General features: G+C 25.4%; 3 protein-coding genes across 3 annotated transcripts; 2 read left to right on the top strand and 1 right to left on the bottom strand.

Annotated features, from left to right (window-relative positions):
* Window positions 1–3,983: 3,983 nt before the first annotated feature.
* On the top strand, window positions 3,984–7,629 carry LOC126904083 (uncharacterized). Its single transcript, XM_050682765.1, has 5 exons — window positions 3,984–4,217; window positions 5,369–5,465; window positions 5,542–5,746; window positions 5,854–6,242; window positions 6,933–7,629. The coding sequence occupies exons 3-5, from the start codon at window positions 5,704–5,706 to the stop codon at window positions 7,323–7,325; spliced, it is 825 nt and encodes a 274-aa protein (XP_050538722.1). The 5' UTR covers window positions 3,984–4,217; window positions 5,369–5,465; window positions 5,542–5,703; the 3' UTR covers window positions 7,326–7,629.
* Window positions 7,630–9,220: 1,591 nt separating this feature from the next.
* LOC126904081 (juxtaposed with another zinc finger protein 1) lies at window positions 9,221–12,008 on the bottom strand. Its single transcript, XM_050682764.1, has 5 exons — window positions 11,828–12,008; window positions 10,296–10,484; window positions 10,120–10,240; window positions 9,936–10,064; window positions 9,221–9,864 (listed from the first exon to the last, which is right to left on the bottom strand). Exons 1-5 carry the CDS (start codon window positions 11,925–11,927, stop codon window positions 9,573–9,575), a joined length of 831 nt encoding a protein of 276 aa, XP_050538721.1. The 5' UTR covers window positions 11,928–12,008; the 3' UTR covers window positions 9,221–9,572.
* A 1,531-nt stretch (window positions 12,009–13,539) lies between these two features.
* On the top strand, window positions 13,540–17,383 carry LOC126904097 (ATP synthase lipid-binding protein, mitochondrial). The gene is made up of 5 exons (XM_050682820.1): window positions 13,540–13,703; window positions 14,087–14,175; window positions 14,857–14,970; window positions 15,034–15,139; window positions 16,897–17,383. Exons 2-5 carry the CDS (start codon window positions 14,131–14,133, stop codon window positions 17,058–17,060), a joined length of 429 nt encoding a protein of 142 aa, XP_050538777.1. The 5' UTR covers window positions 13,540–13,703; window positions 14,087–14,130; the 3' UTR covers window positions 17,061–17,383.
* Window positions 17,384–17,400: the final 17 nt, after the last annotated feature.

The following is a 17,400-nucleotide window of genomic DNA, read 5'->3' as shown; positions in this document are numbered from 1 at the left end:
ATAGTTCAGTTGATATAGAGTATCTAATTAGGTATTAACTATGTAAAATATATTTATTAACCAATAATATAGTGAGATAATATTTTCAACAAAAGCCATGGTTATTAACGTTATACACTACCCAGTTTTTGATTTACTCAGAAAAGCAAAAACCACAAAACGATATAATTTTATTACTATAAAACAAAATAAAATTTTTCTGTTTCACCATAATAAAGCAGAAAAATTATAGTATACTTTTTTAATTTTATGAAGTGACCATCAAATGTGAAGATAATTTTCTGTGTTTATAATTTCAAAGTAAATAATCAAAAACAAAGTACAAACTAATAGGATTAAACAACACTACCACTTGGGTTTTAGTTAATTTAAACCTTCTCCAATTCCAATCTTAGTTACACCAGTCAAGAACTAATTTGAACCAAATTTTATGGGCCGCAAAATTTTTTTAATTATTTTGAAAAGCTATCAGTGTTTCTGACTTACTTTAAGCAGTTTTAAGTTTCAATACTTATAAAAATAAGTCTATAAAATTCGCTAGCGAACCAAACAACTATTTACTATATGCTTTTAGCGCAAGCGGAGTGCACATATCTAAACAAACCCACTTAACCAGTACGAGCTGTACCCTTCGCGCTATATACACATTCAATGTATTAAAATGCTTGTAACTTAATAAGTACTTACCTTTAAATTATTATAAGTCCATCAAAATTTCTTGTAAGAAAATGGGTAGATCTTTTAACGCTAATGCCATTTATTCAAGTTTCATGTTTAGTAACATATCTAAATTTATTAACATATTTTAATGATTAGGTTCGACGAAAATAAACGACAAATTTTTAAATAATACAAGTTATGATAATTTTAATGAATAAGAACTACATAAATAGTATCACACTTGCCCGGTACACATATGTACTGAGGTAAGTATTAAATTAAAATAAATTATAATATTATTTCATTTTATTTAATTCTTAATATGTTAAAATATAGAAATAAATGTAGTATATCGTTTAGTTGAAATCAATAGCATGAAAAAATTAGTATTTGACCATATACCAAATGGAATCAAATTTTTACATGCGAGTGATAACAGACCCACGCGATACTTAATAACTGTTAATAATTAACAAGCATAAATATTTGAACTGTTGAAAAGTGACGGTTATAGACTTTGATAAAATTATTCTAATGAATAATCATAAATGTTATCATGTCCAAATATGCAGTAGACATACTTACCCTATCTCATCTAATTAAATATTATACAATGTTTTACTTACATAATCGAGAAAAAAATTATCATTGAACACATTGTAATTTGAAGGACAGTGAAAGGTTTTAGGGGTCGCGAAATTATACATTTGCACCCCGTAATTATGCCTCTAACACCAGTGACAAGTATGTTTTATATTTACATACACTTTGAATGGGGATAATAGTTCTCAAAATATTATTTTTACTGACAAAATAAATTTTTCAAAATTTTGTTACTTAAAATATGATATTTTTAGTATCATCCTTTAATATTAAAGTTGTTGACTAAATCGTTTTAAAATTATCAAGTTGGAGTACGACACCTCACGAAACGGCTTTGGTTAAATACTTCTGTATAAAAAAAGATATGGACTTTATATTAATGACTTTAATTTTCATAATAGCATTTTTATCATTAAAAAATAACTTTACCTTTGAACTTAAAACAACTATTGAATATTAAATTAATTAAATTTTTTCCAGGTATAAAATCAAATAGTGAGAATATGATGCGCTTGAATTTTAGACAATAATAATTATTCAATATGTATACTTAAGTACTACAATCTTTTTGACAAATATACGATAAAACTATTGATATATTAATAATATATTTACTCTATATTATATTTATATAGTAAAAATAAAATTATACAATTTTTTTTGTATAGTCGTACAGATTTATTGTTAGAGGTGTACATTTTTCTTCATGTTGATAGTTTCAAACTATTTTTCAATCAATATTCAGCTGATATTCTTCTTAATATAAATTACTATATTTATTAAAAAAAAATTATTTATTTTAGATTTCTCAATTGTCTGCTTATTAAATATATATAATAATATATAATTATATAATTATAATAATTATAATCAAAATATGATGTTTTATAAATAAGGACACTAAATTTGTATTGTATTAATATGCATTGAGACTTAATATACAATTTAATAAAACCACTAAATATATACTTGTAGTTAGAATTAAATTATGCAGGTATTGTATAATACGATTCTGAACTACTGGTTCAGAATTTATAGGCCATAACCTTCCATTTCAAATCAAAAAACTAAACTTCTGAATATAATAGACATGAAAAATGTTGAACTATTTGTACTCAATTAGTATGAGTTAGAAATAAACCACTAGACAAATGTTATATAAGCACTTAATGACCTATTTAATGTCAGATTATGGAGCTTATAGTGTTTAGAGAAAATCAGAATATTAGACCCCTTCACAGATCATAATTGTTTCGATATTATATCTATGAAATTATCAGACTTATTTGCGAGGGTTAATACAAAAATGACCAATACAATTTTTGAGTAAAATGAGTTTGACCCGATAATGATAAATTTCAAACTTGTCTTTTCCTTTGGTATCAACGATAGCAGCAATGAAAATAAGTTACAAGCAATATTATTGCATATTCAATATCTACACTTTTATTAGTCCTAATAAATCCTTATGGGTTTAAAATATTTCTAACGACTCTCCTAAAATATTATACAAATTGAATTGCATCGTGTTTACTTTAACTCCACTTATAATTGTTATCACGTATGGATTCAGAATTTTTTTTCGTTACTTTTTAGCTTCGATGCGAAGCTGAGAAGGTATTTATTTCTATCGTAAAATCTAAATTACACCACTAGTTTAAGCCTAAGTTTTTTTAAGAAATGGCAATTATTGTATTTCCTTAGTCATTTTTCTTTGAATTCACAGTTATCGTAGTTTTAGAGAAAAAAATACTAAGAAAATTATAAAGAATAGAAAATAAATTAACAAATAATGTTAGATAAGAGAAATTATAAACACTACTAATCAAGAGAAAACTTTCGAATAAAGAATACTGTCATCTATTTAAATTAATATGATAGCTTTTTACAATTTAGGTCATATTTGATTATATAATAAAAATTGATCATTTGTGGCTAATATAATTTTAATTTGAAATAATATTTGATTGATAAAATTAAAATGATTATTACAGGAAACACTATGAATCAACTAATTTGTCAAGACTTTTTGTTCACGATAGTATAGAAATAATCTAATATTTCGTAGTATTACATAATCTCTTTTAGTGTAGCGTCACAAAATTAAATGTTTTCATCCCAAATCAACTTGTATAAAAACAAAAAAAACATATTTTACTGGTTAAAAAGTTATTTACGACATGGTGAAAGTATGGTTATTGAGAATGCATAATCATAAAATATGTTTGAACCAAGTTTTATGTCGTTCTACTAAATGAATATGTGTCCTTCATTTCTTAAAAAAATAACCCTATAATGATTTTTTTCTCACAAGTTGAAATAATATAAGGTGAGTGACAGTAGTATAGTAACTATTGTCTCTCTATGTGATAAAATCCGGAATTTTCAAAAGTATTCCACATATGTGTTACGTAAGTTCTGCCCTACGTGGTTAGACGGCGTAGGATTAGGTTAACATTTCATTTCTCATTCCTCCAGGTATTGTTTAATACACGATAAAAATTCTTATAGTGGCAGTGTGGTCATATTTTAGGCGTGAATCCTGTTCCCCCCGGAGTCGCATGTCTCCGCATAATCTGAAATAAATGACACCATTTTACAAAACGTGCATTGATTGGTGTACATTGACGTCACACAACCCAAATGAACCAATAAGAAAGCTTAATACGAAAAATAGCTATGGTAGCGAGTCGAACCTCTATCCCTCTCATCATGCTATTCATGTTGCCAGTTAGAAGGTATTCTCGTTAAAGTGTCCACGTTGCTTTACCGCAAGTTTTACCAGTTGTTCATTTCAGTTGAAAAACGCAGGATTTTTTTCTTTGTAGCATTTTAAATCCATATAATTAAATTTATGATAACAAAATTAATAAAGTTTGTCGTGATTTAACATACAAGTATACAAATTTGGATCGGCACACGACCAAACTGCGTCGCGAGTTCCACGAATTCTAGTAAGTTCTACGAGACCTTGAATCAATTAATATTCTATATATTTGCGACATTATTTTTTTTTACTTAATGTGAAATTGTGTTAAGTTAAATTTTTACCAAATATGTCCCACTAAGAAAATTTTTGTTAATTTTAATTTGGATGAGGCCTCTTTAGGGTTGTCTACTATTTAGGCTTCGAATTCTTAAATGACAATCAAGATTATTTAATAATACATTTTTTACCAATTAATTTTTAATTTTTGTACCCCTTAATTGTGTTCTAGTATTATGTAAAATTATCATAGTAATTAACAATTCATGTAATGAAAATAATATGGGGTATTATAAATAATTAATTATTGTGTGAAAAACAATTTTCAAAAATTGTGAAATTAATTCATTTAGTTTATTATATAATTATAGTTTAAATATTAATGATCAGTATTTTTCATAATTTGAAACTTACGACATAGCAATCATTTTTTATTATCAATTGATTATTCAACATTTTTATGTTCTGAAGGTTAAAAATTGATTATTTATATGTTCCAAGAATTATTCAAATTATATATAAACAATTTTATTTGTATATATTTACATATGATACAAATAAATCCAAAATGTTAAACATTTGATTTTGTTATTATAGAATTTTTAATTAAGTAAAAAAGCTTAACAATTTAGTATAAAATGAATAAAACTATTCAGGAAAATTTGATAAATTTAATGAATTATATAAGACGTGACATTAAACTTGTTTAGAAAATAGGAATTAAATTTTTGTATTTACAATATTATTATGTGTATAACAATTAATTATTTTAGTAATTAAAAACTTGTATTTATCAAAAGTCCATTTATATTAACTTTTGAATGTTTGATAAAACAAATTAAATTAATTTTAGGATCCAAAATACCATATGATATATACTTATACATTTTTCGCACTACATGTATTGTTTAATAGCTTATTATTTTATTTTATTATTATTGTTTTTTTAATGATTATGGAACCTCACTTCAATTTGCTATTGACTAATTTTCTCTAATTGAAAGAAATAAATATTTTCATTTGTGATTTATTATATCATATTAATTATTTTACATTAATAATTTACACATTTATTTTTATTTTTTAGATTTGAATACTAATATTTTGTTTTGTTATTAGATAAATAAAAAGTCTTATTGTCTCCTGTAAAAAGGAGGTAATAAAGTTGTGAATCTTAACCACCATTACTTTTGTAAGCACAAAAGCGAATTCTAAAGTAAGTATCAGCAATTTAAACTATTATTAATCTAGTTGATTATTATCTTATATTATTAATGGTGATTACTTTTTAGACTAAGCCATCATGTTCTACTGCATTAAAAACTGTGTTGTCTTCATGTCTTGTCGAGAAAACCGGCACCCCAAACGTGAACAATCAATTGCTCCAGTTTTCACAATCCCAATCAGCTTTAGCAACCAGTTCATGTTCAGTAGTGCTCGATGCACCCATCAAAATGGAGGGCTTAGTGGATGAATTTTTCAATATGTGCGCTAATGGTAATAATAATGCTATAACTATTTCTATAAAATAATTAATATTTTTTTAAGTAAAACATTGAAATACTTCAACAGAGATATTTATTTTAACAATTATTTTATTTCAGAAGATAAATGCGAAAGACGAGCACCTGGGAATATAAACTTAAACAACACCAACAACATAACTATGTTTAGGGAAGACGAGCCGTTTTTAGACCTGTTTCATTTGGAAGCAACTTCAATGTTGCCCCCGTTTGTAACATCTCAAGATATATTTAACATAGAAGATGATTTTTGTGCAACTTCTGATTTAGAAATAAAACCTGACATTACTCTAAATAATACAGAATTCAAAGAACCAATATCAAAAAGAAAAAATTCACAATTACGTTTAGATGTAGGACTGCAATCTGTTCAATCAACTAGCCTTGGAGATATTCTTAATACACCAGAAGTTGTTAAAACTCTTACAGAACAAGAATCTAATTTCAATCTTTTGTCTTATGTTTTTGAAGTAAGTTTGGAAATAAATCTTATATTACATTAAAACTACATTTTAATTTTTTTAATCTGATACAGTATTGTTTTCTATTATAAGTATTATTTGAATTGTCATAGACATTTGAATGGCTAAGTAGAAATATACTAGATTAAATTTATTTAAGAGATATATCTACTAAATTATTTAAATACAGTAAATATAATTGACCTAATCATTCCTGAGCAAATGTTCTCTAAGGACTACTCGCCTATTAGTTAAAAGCAGGTTTGTTAAAAGAAAAACCTGTTTAAAATGTCCCATATGACCTATGTAAATTTTGACATTTTTGGCGTTTTAAAATATAACACATTCTTTTAACCTTGATTAAAAGAATGTTATGAAGTTTAAATGTTAGTCAAATTATCTAAATGTTGTATTGAACACTATATCAAATAGATTTTCTTAATTATAAATAATATGATTAATTTTAATATATAAAATAAATTGGATTAATAGAATGAATTATAGAATCTAAAATAATATATATAATTTTTTTGGTTATGAAAGTTTTTGATAATTTTGACTGTATTGATTACCCTAGATATAAAATAATCCAGTATTATAAAAGGTAGTCAAAGTAATTATTTTAATGATAATTTTTTAACTTATTAATTTATTATATTGTAAAATAATATTTATTATATCAATTTTTTTTTTAATAAGGATAAAAAGTCCGACCATATTACTGAAGCATCAACCCCCAAAAATTCTAATGTAGATTCACCATCCTTTCAATACACCCGCAAAAGACGCAGTAGTAATTCATCAGCATCTATACAAACCGATGATGATGATTATCCTAAACACAAAAGACTAAATGAAGATAATTCATCTGATGACAAGTATAGACAACTTAGAGATCGTAATAATGAAGCTTCTCGTAAATCAAGAGCTACTAGAAAGGCTAGAGAAAATGAATTGAACAAAAGTGCTAGCCAAATGGAAGCTATTAACAGAAAACTTACTGCTAAAGCTGAAGAGCTTGAAAATATGGTCATCACAATGAGGCAAGCATTACTGCAAATTATGACAAAAAAAAAAGATAATAATGTATAATAACTATTACAAATAGGCTCGCAATAATAAAATTGAAAAATTTAAGTGCTAATTTTATTATATCAATTAAAAGTTATTTTTAATTTAGTTACCTAGTTGGTGAGTGTATAATCTTTTTAATTAATGTATTATTAACAGTTAAGTGTAATGAAATCTTTTCAATTTAAACATAACATTATGATTGTACTTAATTTTATTATTTTAAAATAGTATTATTCTTTTAAACTAAAATATCCAATACTATTTGAGATTTTATTTTTAACATGAATAAAAATATTGCTTAGAAGATAGTATTTGTTCTAAATGTGTTGCATTACTTTTAAATTATTTCATGTCTCCTAATATAGTTCCTCCTTAAATTGGTCTTCACATTACTAAACTTTATTTTTAGAGCAAATAATTGAAATTTTCATGTTCATAGTAAACAATCACTGTACATTTTATCAAAACAAAGATCAATGTAATAATTAAATTAAGGCTATCAAACTATTTAACTTAGCATAACATCTGTATAACTTATGTGTTCGTGACCAACTATCATTGTTTACCTAATCTAATTATTTAAATAGCTACTTTAATGTGATATACATGTAATCACGGTCAATGACTTTTGCTGCTGTGGCCTTTATTTCAACAAGAAAAATTAAATTAATAAACTGGAACTTCTTAGAAATAAGAGTAGAACACAGACTAGCCCAATCAAAAATTTTATGCTCATAATATGAATACTGTTATACAAAATCTATTATATTATATACTTTTATTTTGTGTGGTCCTAATTCATTATTAGGTTCTACTATAAACTGTCACTTTTCAAATCTATAGAATAATTTTTGATTGTGCTTATGACTTGGGACTTTTTTTAATCATTCTGAAGACGTATCACAAGAATAATATATTTTTATTAAATACTTCAGAGATTGTTCAAAATAATTCTACTAGTCAATTTGTACTTCAATTATTACTTTTTCATAAAGATATTTTAAACATAATTTAAGACTAACCAACTTAACAAGAAACAAAAAATAACAGCATATTTAGTTTTACTACAAGAGTTCTTCGAATGAATAAAAAAATGTTTGTTTCTAATAGATGATTTCTTTAGATCTAAGGCACAGATATATAGATGCTATAAAGAAGTACAATAAAAACCATTATGAACAGAAATGAATCTGTTTAGAGCTTATAATTAAAACATTAAATTTAATATGATTTCGCTTGTCTTTTAAAGTGTACAAACAGCATTAACCTTTTTTTCATTTTTTGGCCCAAACAATTTGTATTGGCTTTTATCCAATGCATACCTAGTAATCATCTGAAAAAAACACCAGGTTCCTAATTTAGTACATTCAATTATTTTTTTAAATAAAAAAAACATTAATGTACTATATACATAAATAACAGGTGGAGTTCGGCCAATTTTAAATACTATAAAATTGTCTATTATGTTAAATAAATTTAGTAGATTATTATGATTACATTAAATCTCTTCTGCTGGTTATTAACCAGAATGTTTATTTGACATCAGGAAACTATATTTTAATTAGTGTATACACAGAATAGTTGACTATATTGATTTGGTTTCTTGTAACCTTCTGAACTAAAGACATAATATTTTTTCTATTGTAAAAACATTATTATGATCACTTATTTAAAGTTTATAGTCACATGTACCTTAATACAGAGTTATTAGCAAATATGTTTACTGTATTCTACTGTGCTTTACATTCATACATCTTATTCTCATGAAAAAATTGATTAAGATTAAATTTTTTTGTAATTATGAAAATTACATTTAAGTTTCCTAACAATTTTGTACAAGTTAAACATTTTGTTTAATATCTACAGAAAAAAATATAATAATTTTTTATGTAGTACTCAGAAAGAATTGTCACTTTTACTCAAAATAAAATTTGTTTTCTTTAAACAAAAACAATTCTAAATATTTATATTTTAACAATCTTTGATTCTTTTAACAGACACAAAATTATTACGGTAACATTTACTATACATCACTTACACAGCAAATACACAATACTAAGTGTAGCCAATAGCACTATGTTAAGCAAATAATGGCTACTGAACTGCATATATATTTTAAGTAATTCCAAGGAAGTTTGGAGTAATTTATACTTAATATAAAATTAATAGCTGGTATTTTATAATGAAAAAAATCAAGCAACAAAAATAATAGAACGACTGACTCTGGAACTTTTAAAAATTAAATTAATATCCTATAAATTTATACTATGACTCAATAACAGGAAATTCAACAGTGGACGGAGGAGGTTTAGTAATGACTAATGTTTTTGGGGGTATATTGGTATCAGTTGTTGTCCTAGGCACATGTTTAAGTGTTACTGCACGTATAGGTACTGTATCAGGTGAAAGTGGAGTTGCTGGTACTTGGATGGTTTCACCATTATGTGTTGTCAACCAAGTCATTTTTGTACCAGCATGCATGCCATTAGCATGTGATTTCAATCCTTGGATAGACACATAACTTTTACCACAGTGACACTTATACTTTTTATGGATTCTAAAAATTAAATAAATATTTAGAAACAAGAAAAATATTGGTTTCACAAATTACAATTTTTATTCACTTACTTTCCATTTGTATGACCATTTTTTACATGATATTTTATTCCATTTACATTTTTATATCTTTTTGTACAACCAGGAACTGGACACGCAAATGGCCTAATTGGTTGTTCAGCTTTGTTTTTTTGTTGAATACTAAAAAAAAATAACTAATATAAGTTGAGAAATTTTAAATGTATAATTTTCTTACTTAGGACCATTTTTATGAGCTTCATCTATGACATCAGATGTGGTAGACCATGAATCACTACTGTCAGCAACTTGATCAATTCGCTCTACTACCTCTGATTCTCCTTTATCAGACTCATAACCTAATACTTTTATTTTAATACATGAAATTGAATCAAATAAAACTATATGTCATACCAGTCTTCATAGGACGATGAAATATGTTTGGAACAGATGGTAAAATACTGGTTTTGGGTTGTAAAACTGGTTTGGCTGGTTCGATGTCTGCTTTGTCGGCATTCTCCCCGAAAAACCGCATTACACAGCTTAATGGAAGACATTGTTGTTCAGTTTGATCAATCAGCTCAATCGGCTTGAGTTCAATATCTATGTGTCAAATCCAAATGAATATTATACAAATCTAAACATTCCCAAATATTAATCAAATTAGTTATTAACAAGAAATACAAGAAAGAACTAAATTAATTTAGATGGAATGTATTCTAATAGTATTAAGAATTAAATAATTATTTAAAATTTTTTTTAGACTTTAAGATAATATGTATAATTTTTTCTCATAAAATAAAATATTGTATATTTTATTTATTTTTGTACATAAAATTATTTAAATAATCTTAAACATTTTCAAAATATTCTTACAAAAAAATTAATCCATTTGTTTACATTTATCCCACTATACCCTACTAATGCATTTATTAAATACAATAAATTTAATCCTAAAAAGATAAATAATCGAGAATTTATTTTTTTTACAATATTATCATAAAAAAAGTTATTATTTGATTTTAAAACATATTTAGTGAAATATTCTAAATTCATTTTTTAGCAAACATATTTTAACAAATTAATCTTTTAAATACAACTTAAAATTTTTTATATCGCATTACTACACAAATATTAATCAGCCTAAAATAATAATTCTTAACTTTTATACAAAAATAACTATAAATTTATTTTATAATTCTGAAATAATAATGTGTAAGGAATTGGTTTCGATATAGTTATTTATTGTATATAGTTTATGGGTGATAACCACATATAAGAAGATACAGCAAATTTATCTATAATAAGAAAATAAAATTTGTTAGATAGTTTTAAATTTTAAAGTTTTAAATGACTTCATTTAAGTCTTACTGATTTACATATTAAATAAAATAACTTTTTCTATTTAAATTTTAGATATACTATTAATATATGAAAATATATTGTATTAATTTTCTTAAAACTTTAAGGTAATTGTATCGTGAGAAACTATAAATTAGGTATACAAATTGTCAACTGACCACTGTTCTGTTTTTATTTTTATGTAAATTAAAATATATACTTCAATACAAATATATTTTTGACATAATCTCAATTTTTATGTGCATTAGTGGGCTCAACTTTACATTCCACCTATTGAAATAATTAAGGTATAATTTTTTCCTTAGATGGCTAGAAAATTTACCAAGTGTAAAAAAAACCACACCCTATTAAGAACCAATACATTAGAAAACTCTAAAATTGATGGATATAAGGATCTAAATTTAAATCAATGTACAATTAGGTCACACACAAATACCACACCTATTAGAGGCGGGTTGGAGGTACTGCCCTTATTAATAGTATGGAAAGGTCATGGTATACGACAACGGAGGAAAAATTAACTATGCAAGCAAAGTACGTTTCGTAATACAATCTCGCGATCCCCACGTTCATCTAAGATTTACCTATATGATTGTCTTCTATGTGTTGTATGAGATCGTATAAGTTTTTGAAGCACAAACCGCAGTTGTTGAATTTACATTCATTTAACAGGAATACGGCCATTTATCCAGCAGGCAGCAGCTGAACGAAAGTCACACAGAGGTCTGGGTGTTAACAGTATGATTATCAGCTGATCACTACTGAGCTTGCGCCCCCTCCTGTCATTGATGGCTAGCAAAATATATAACTACTATCTACCACACTCCAGCTGATTTAGTAACGCGTTGGTCAAAAGAAATACCACTCAGTGTCAGTATTGGCGTATCTCGTACTTCAGTAATTGATAACTTGATATTTGCTATTTAATAGTATAGATACTAGAGATGGGATTAATCAGTAAGCTTAATTAACTAGTTCACTCGTTTATCGTTCATTAAATGAAACTAGTTAGAAACCAGTGAACGATATGTAGAATTTCTTATTAATACAATGATAGAAAATCAAAATTTCATTTAAGTTGCAGTTTTAATTATTACTGAGGATTGTCTTTAAAGCTACCATGTTATATAAATCATGTAAGAGAGGATTTACAGGATTAAAGAAGAAGAGAGAAAAGAGAAAGTTTTTTTGCTATTAACAATTAAAATTTGGGCTATAATTAAATTGATTTTTTTGATTGAAAATTAATTTTATTTGATCAAAGTATGTTATAAAAAAAATGTATTTTTATTCGTTTTTAATGATATAATTTTCTAAAATAGGAAAAATATCATAATTGGTAAAAATATAAGTTTTAAGTTCTAATAAATTTTGGGAAAAAATGTTCATTAATAGTGTAACCACAGTTATATAGTAATACATTGTAATTTACGTTAAAACAAAATAAAAATTCGTATACAGAGTGATTCATTTATCACAAACCACATAAATAATCGAAAAATAAAAATAATATAACTTTTTATTGGTTTATTTTAATTCAATGTTTCAATCATGAAATATTTTTTATGTTCATCCTATACACCTTATAAAGGTGTCAGTTTTAATTCCTTAAATGGCAACTTGCATAATTAACGAGCTTATTTAATAGTTAATAATCTAAGTAAGATAAAAACTTTTGGACTAGTATTTTGAAAGTTATTAACATTTTTTTACCTAAGCGGGAGGAAAAGTACGGCTGTGAAATGTCTAGTTATAAAAATAGTAACAGCTACTCTTTACCTCCAGTCATTACTTTAAATTGTTAATAACTTCTGAAATAGTACTCCATAAGTTATTATTATCAATTGTTGCTGTAGTCATTTTTTGAATTAGATCATTATACAATAAATAAGCTAGTCAATTATGTGTGTTGCCATTTGATAAATTAAAATTGATACTTTTATAAGGCTATGGGAAGAATATAAAATATACTTTATGATTGATTAATTGAGAGTATCATTGAACTAAAAGCATCAATAAAAAAATTATTAATACTACTTTTATTTTTCGATTAATTTCATGATAAGTGTCACTCTGTATTAACAGTACTTTTGATATTTAGTATCATTATAAATGTTATTTTTTAATACTCTTATCACTTATTTTCATGAATATACGTAGTCAAAAATAATTTTTTATTTCTATGTAAGACTAATAATTATTACGGTTACCGGCCGGCTATAGAGCTTTATTTTGGTTAACCAAGCAACCTATCAGCTGGTAGGATTTTGACTAGTGCAGTGACATTGTTGCCGCATTTACTGGAATCGTTAATTTTCATTGGTTCATTGGCTTACTAGTGGTTGAACTGTAGCAATGCTGCATAACCCGGTCATACAGTTGCCGTGTGAGTCCGTCCTGTTAATCTGTCATTCTTTCTCGTCGTTGCTCTGTCATTACCGTCTCACGGCTTTACATTTGGTAAGTGGTCATCAATTGTTTTAAAATTATGGCGAAGCTTTCATTATCTTAAATTATGTCTAATACTTCAATTATTTTTTTACTGAGTTTAATTATATTTCGGTTTACTTATTTTTGCCGACTAATTACTAGATTGTGATCCGCCATCTTTATCCAGGTCACACCTAAAACGCCGGGTTTACTATCCGTTTACTTTTATACTTCTCTATGATAGTATTTATTTAAGAGAAAAACTTTGATTACCATGCAGTTTACTTTTAACATCTAACTGTAGATTATTGCCCGTTAAATCTTAGTTCTCATTCTCTTCTCGTTTGCCCTTGTCAAAGGTTAAAACTTTGAACACGAGGTTGATGTTAATTTATTGATATTTATGATTTCAGATTCGGCTAATCAGCTCAAATAACTAAATAATTACACTTCAATCATGTATTCCTTAGTTAAAGTTGTTGCACCAGCTGTCCGCTCTGCTGTAAGTATTTATCTTATGTTTAATTTTGTATTTAAATTTTATTATAATTATATGATTTAAACTCTAATTAAATGAATACTACCAAATTATAATTTTATATTTTAAGTATTACAGTGTTTTAATATTAAAACCTTGTCAATTTAATATATTAATTACTTAATTCTTAATAAGTGTTCTGTGCAAAAACAAGATAATTCCATTTTTATTTAAAAATCAGATTTTGAAGTTCATTCTAAACAAAAATGATACATAGACCTATGTAATAAATAAATTCTTTTTTAAATATGAAAAAAAGCATTTCTTTTATTTTCTAGTAAATGAAAAAATGTTAAAAATGTCTTTTTTTTAGTTTCCTGAAGTTTTTGAAAAATGGCATTATCTTGTTATTTTTGGATAGAGCTCTTCAATCCAGTTTATTATATTATTATATAATGAAAAAACATTACAATAAATTTGAGTCATGATTGTTTATTTATTTTTTTAAATATAAGATTATGTTGAAGAATTATTCATAAAATTTAATTATATTGTATTAAATACTAATCAGTTTATTTAAGGTAACATTGCATTTACTCATATATTTTATTAATTTCATTGGAGTATTTTGATATAACAGAAATACAATATAAATAATCTAGAAAACTTTAATATCCTCTTTCCTCTGTTGATTTTATTGTATAGATCCTCTCAAACAGAGCTTCTCTTGCCAGGCCAATCAGTAGTATTGTGTCAAATGGACCAAGCACACAATTACAACAAAACCAACAATCTCCAATTGTACCTAATGGAAGCTTGGTAAACGCATATTTTTATTTATTGTTAAACAATTTATTTTTATTTTATTATTCATTTTTGTAGGTTAATGCTGTTAGAGGATTCCAAACCACTACTGTTTCAAGAGACATTGATTCAGCTGCTAAATTTATAGGTGCTGGAGCAGCTACAGTAGGAATTGCCGGATCAGGTAGTTTAAATTGTTATAATGGCTTTTAAATAGCTGCATGAGTGCAAATATATTTTTTTTTTCTATTAATGAAAAAGCTTTTTATTAACATTATAAGTAAAGTCTTATCAATATTCGCATACTTTGATTTTTTGTGAAATCTTAGCTTCATATTTGTAAATGTTTGCTATCATTTTACCGAATTGAAAGTTTTTTGAATAGTTGTATTTAAATAACAAAAATTAAGTACTGTTCCAAATATTTAATACTTTTTTTCATTTTTAAAGTTTAATTAATAAACTATTTATGTGTTAGGATAGGTTTTTGTGATAAATTATAGTTCTTTGTTATTTAGTTTGTAGTGTTTAAAATGATAGCAACTTGTTTTATAAAGTAGAAAGTATAGTGTCTGACAAGACGTCCTTTTTATTTTTTATATTTAGCTTATTTTTTTTTTATTATATATTTATATATTATTTAAATATTAAATTATAGTACATCTGTAACAAATTCAACCCAATAATTAATTCTATCATTCTTAGTAACTACTCATTTCCTATATTTTCATCTTAGGTGCTGGTATTGGAATGGTTTTTGGTTGTTTAATGTTAGCTTATGCACGTAATCCATCATTAAAACAACAATTATTTTCATATGCAATTCTAGGATTTGCTTTGGCTGAAGCTATGGGTCTTATGTGTATTATGGTCACTTTTTTGTTGTTATTTGCTTTTTAGTATTATAATTACTACAGAACTTCAAAACTACAATTTATATTTGTTAAGTTATTATCTGAATTGTTTAATTACAATTTAACTATTATAAAAATAGGGTATGATTAGAATAAATTGTATGTTAAAGTAAATTTCAATGAAGTCATATTTTTCTTTTAACAAATCAAGTAACATCTTCTATTTATTTAAATTAAAACTTTTTTTGAGTCTTTTAGGATATGACTTATTGACATTCTTTAAAATGTTTTTGGGCGAATAAGATTAATTATTACTTTACTTTTTCCTTCCTTATGCCATTTTTTAAAAATTGATTTAACAAAAGTTTTTGTGTTAAAAAATNCTTTTTCTTTCCTTATGCCATTTTTTAAAAATTGACAAAAGTTTTTGTGGTAAAAAATGAAATTACTGATAAAATATTGAATGTTAATAGAAGTCATGATTTGCTTAATACTGTTTTAAATTAATATTCCATTTTTACTACTTTATTTAAAGTTTAATTTTAATAAGATTAATGAGATTTCTTATATCTACACAAAGTTACATTAAGAATTTTATTTTAACACCTATACGTATCTTACGTAAANATGAAATTACTGATAAAATATTGAATGTTAATAGAAGTCATGATTTGCTTAATACTGTTTTAAATTAATATTCCATTTTTACTCCTTTATTTAAAGTTTAGTTTTAATATTAATGAGATTTCTTATATCTACACAAAGTTACATTAAAAATTTTATTTTAACACCTATAAGTATCTTACGTAAGAAAACTCATCTTAAGCTTGAAATATCTTTATGCTTGCTTTGTTATTGAAGATCAAAGGTGAATTTTACTGGCATAGTTTTGGTACTTATGAACCCGATTGATAACACTTAAGAAGTTTTCATGAATGTGAGTTTTTTCTATATCTAACTTAATTTTGTCCTTGAAAAGTAATTAATATAATAATATAGCATATATATCATTGTATCTTTGTAGCAATTATTTGAATCTATACCTATATTTTATCAAATTAATAATTTATTTTATTTATGTTGTTAGGAGCTGGAATTGGAACAGTTTTTGGATCTCTCATCATTGGTTATGCCCGTAATCCATCTTTGAAACAACAACTTTTCTCATATGCTATTTTGGGTTTCGCCTTATCAGAGGCTATGGGTCTCTTCTGTCTTATGATGGCATTCTTGTTACTGTTTGCTTTCTAATTTGTTTGAAATTGTCTTTCGTTATTCGTAATAAAATCAACAACCCACATTATTAAAAACATTCAAGTATACAAAATGTATTGTTCAAAATTGGCACGACCTGAAGAATCGCGAAAGACTGTTTATCTGTGAAATATACTTTGATAGGGAATTTACCTGTTATATTTATAGATGTAACTTATTATAAAATATTAACTAGGTGTTTAGAGCCTCATATTGTAGACTTAAAAAACGCCTAGATCAAATTATTTGTTTGGTTTTTTTCCTACTTTATGTTTCACAGATGTATAAATAGAATAAATACTTATTGTAGCATCCATTTATTTATTCCTTTTTTTTT

The sequence above is a fragment of the Daktulosphaira vitifoliae genome, unplaced genomic scaffold (genome assembly GCF_025091365.1).
Source record: "Daktulosphaira vitifoliae isolate Bord-2020 unplaced genomic scaffold, ASM2509136v1 Scaffold_4, whole genome shotgun sequence".
Taxonomy (NCBI): Eukaryota; Metazoa; Arthropoda; class Insecta; order Hemiptera; family Phylloxeridae; genus Daktulosphaira; species Daktulosphaira vitifoliae.
This window is presented reverse-complemented; position numbering and strand designations above follow the sequence as displayed.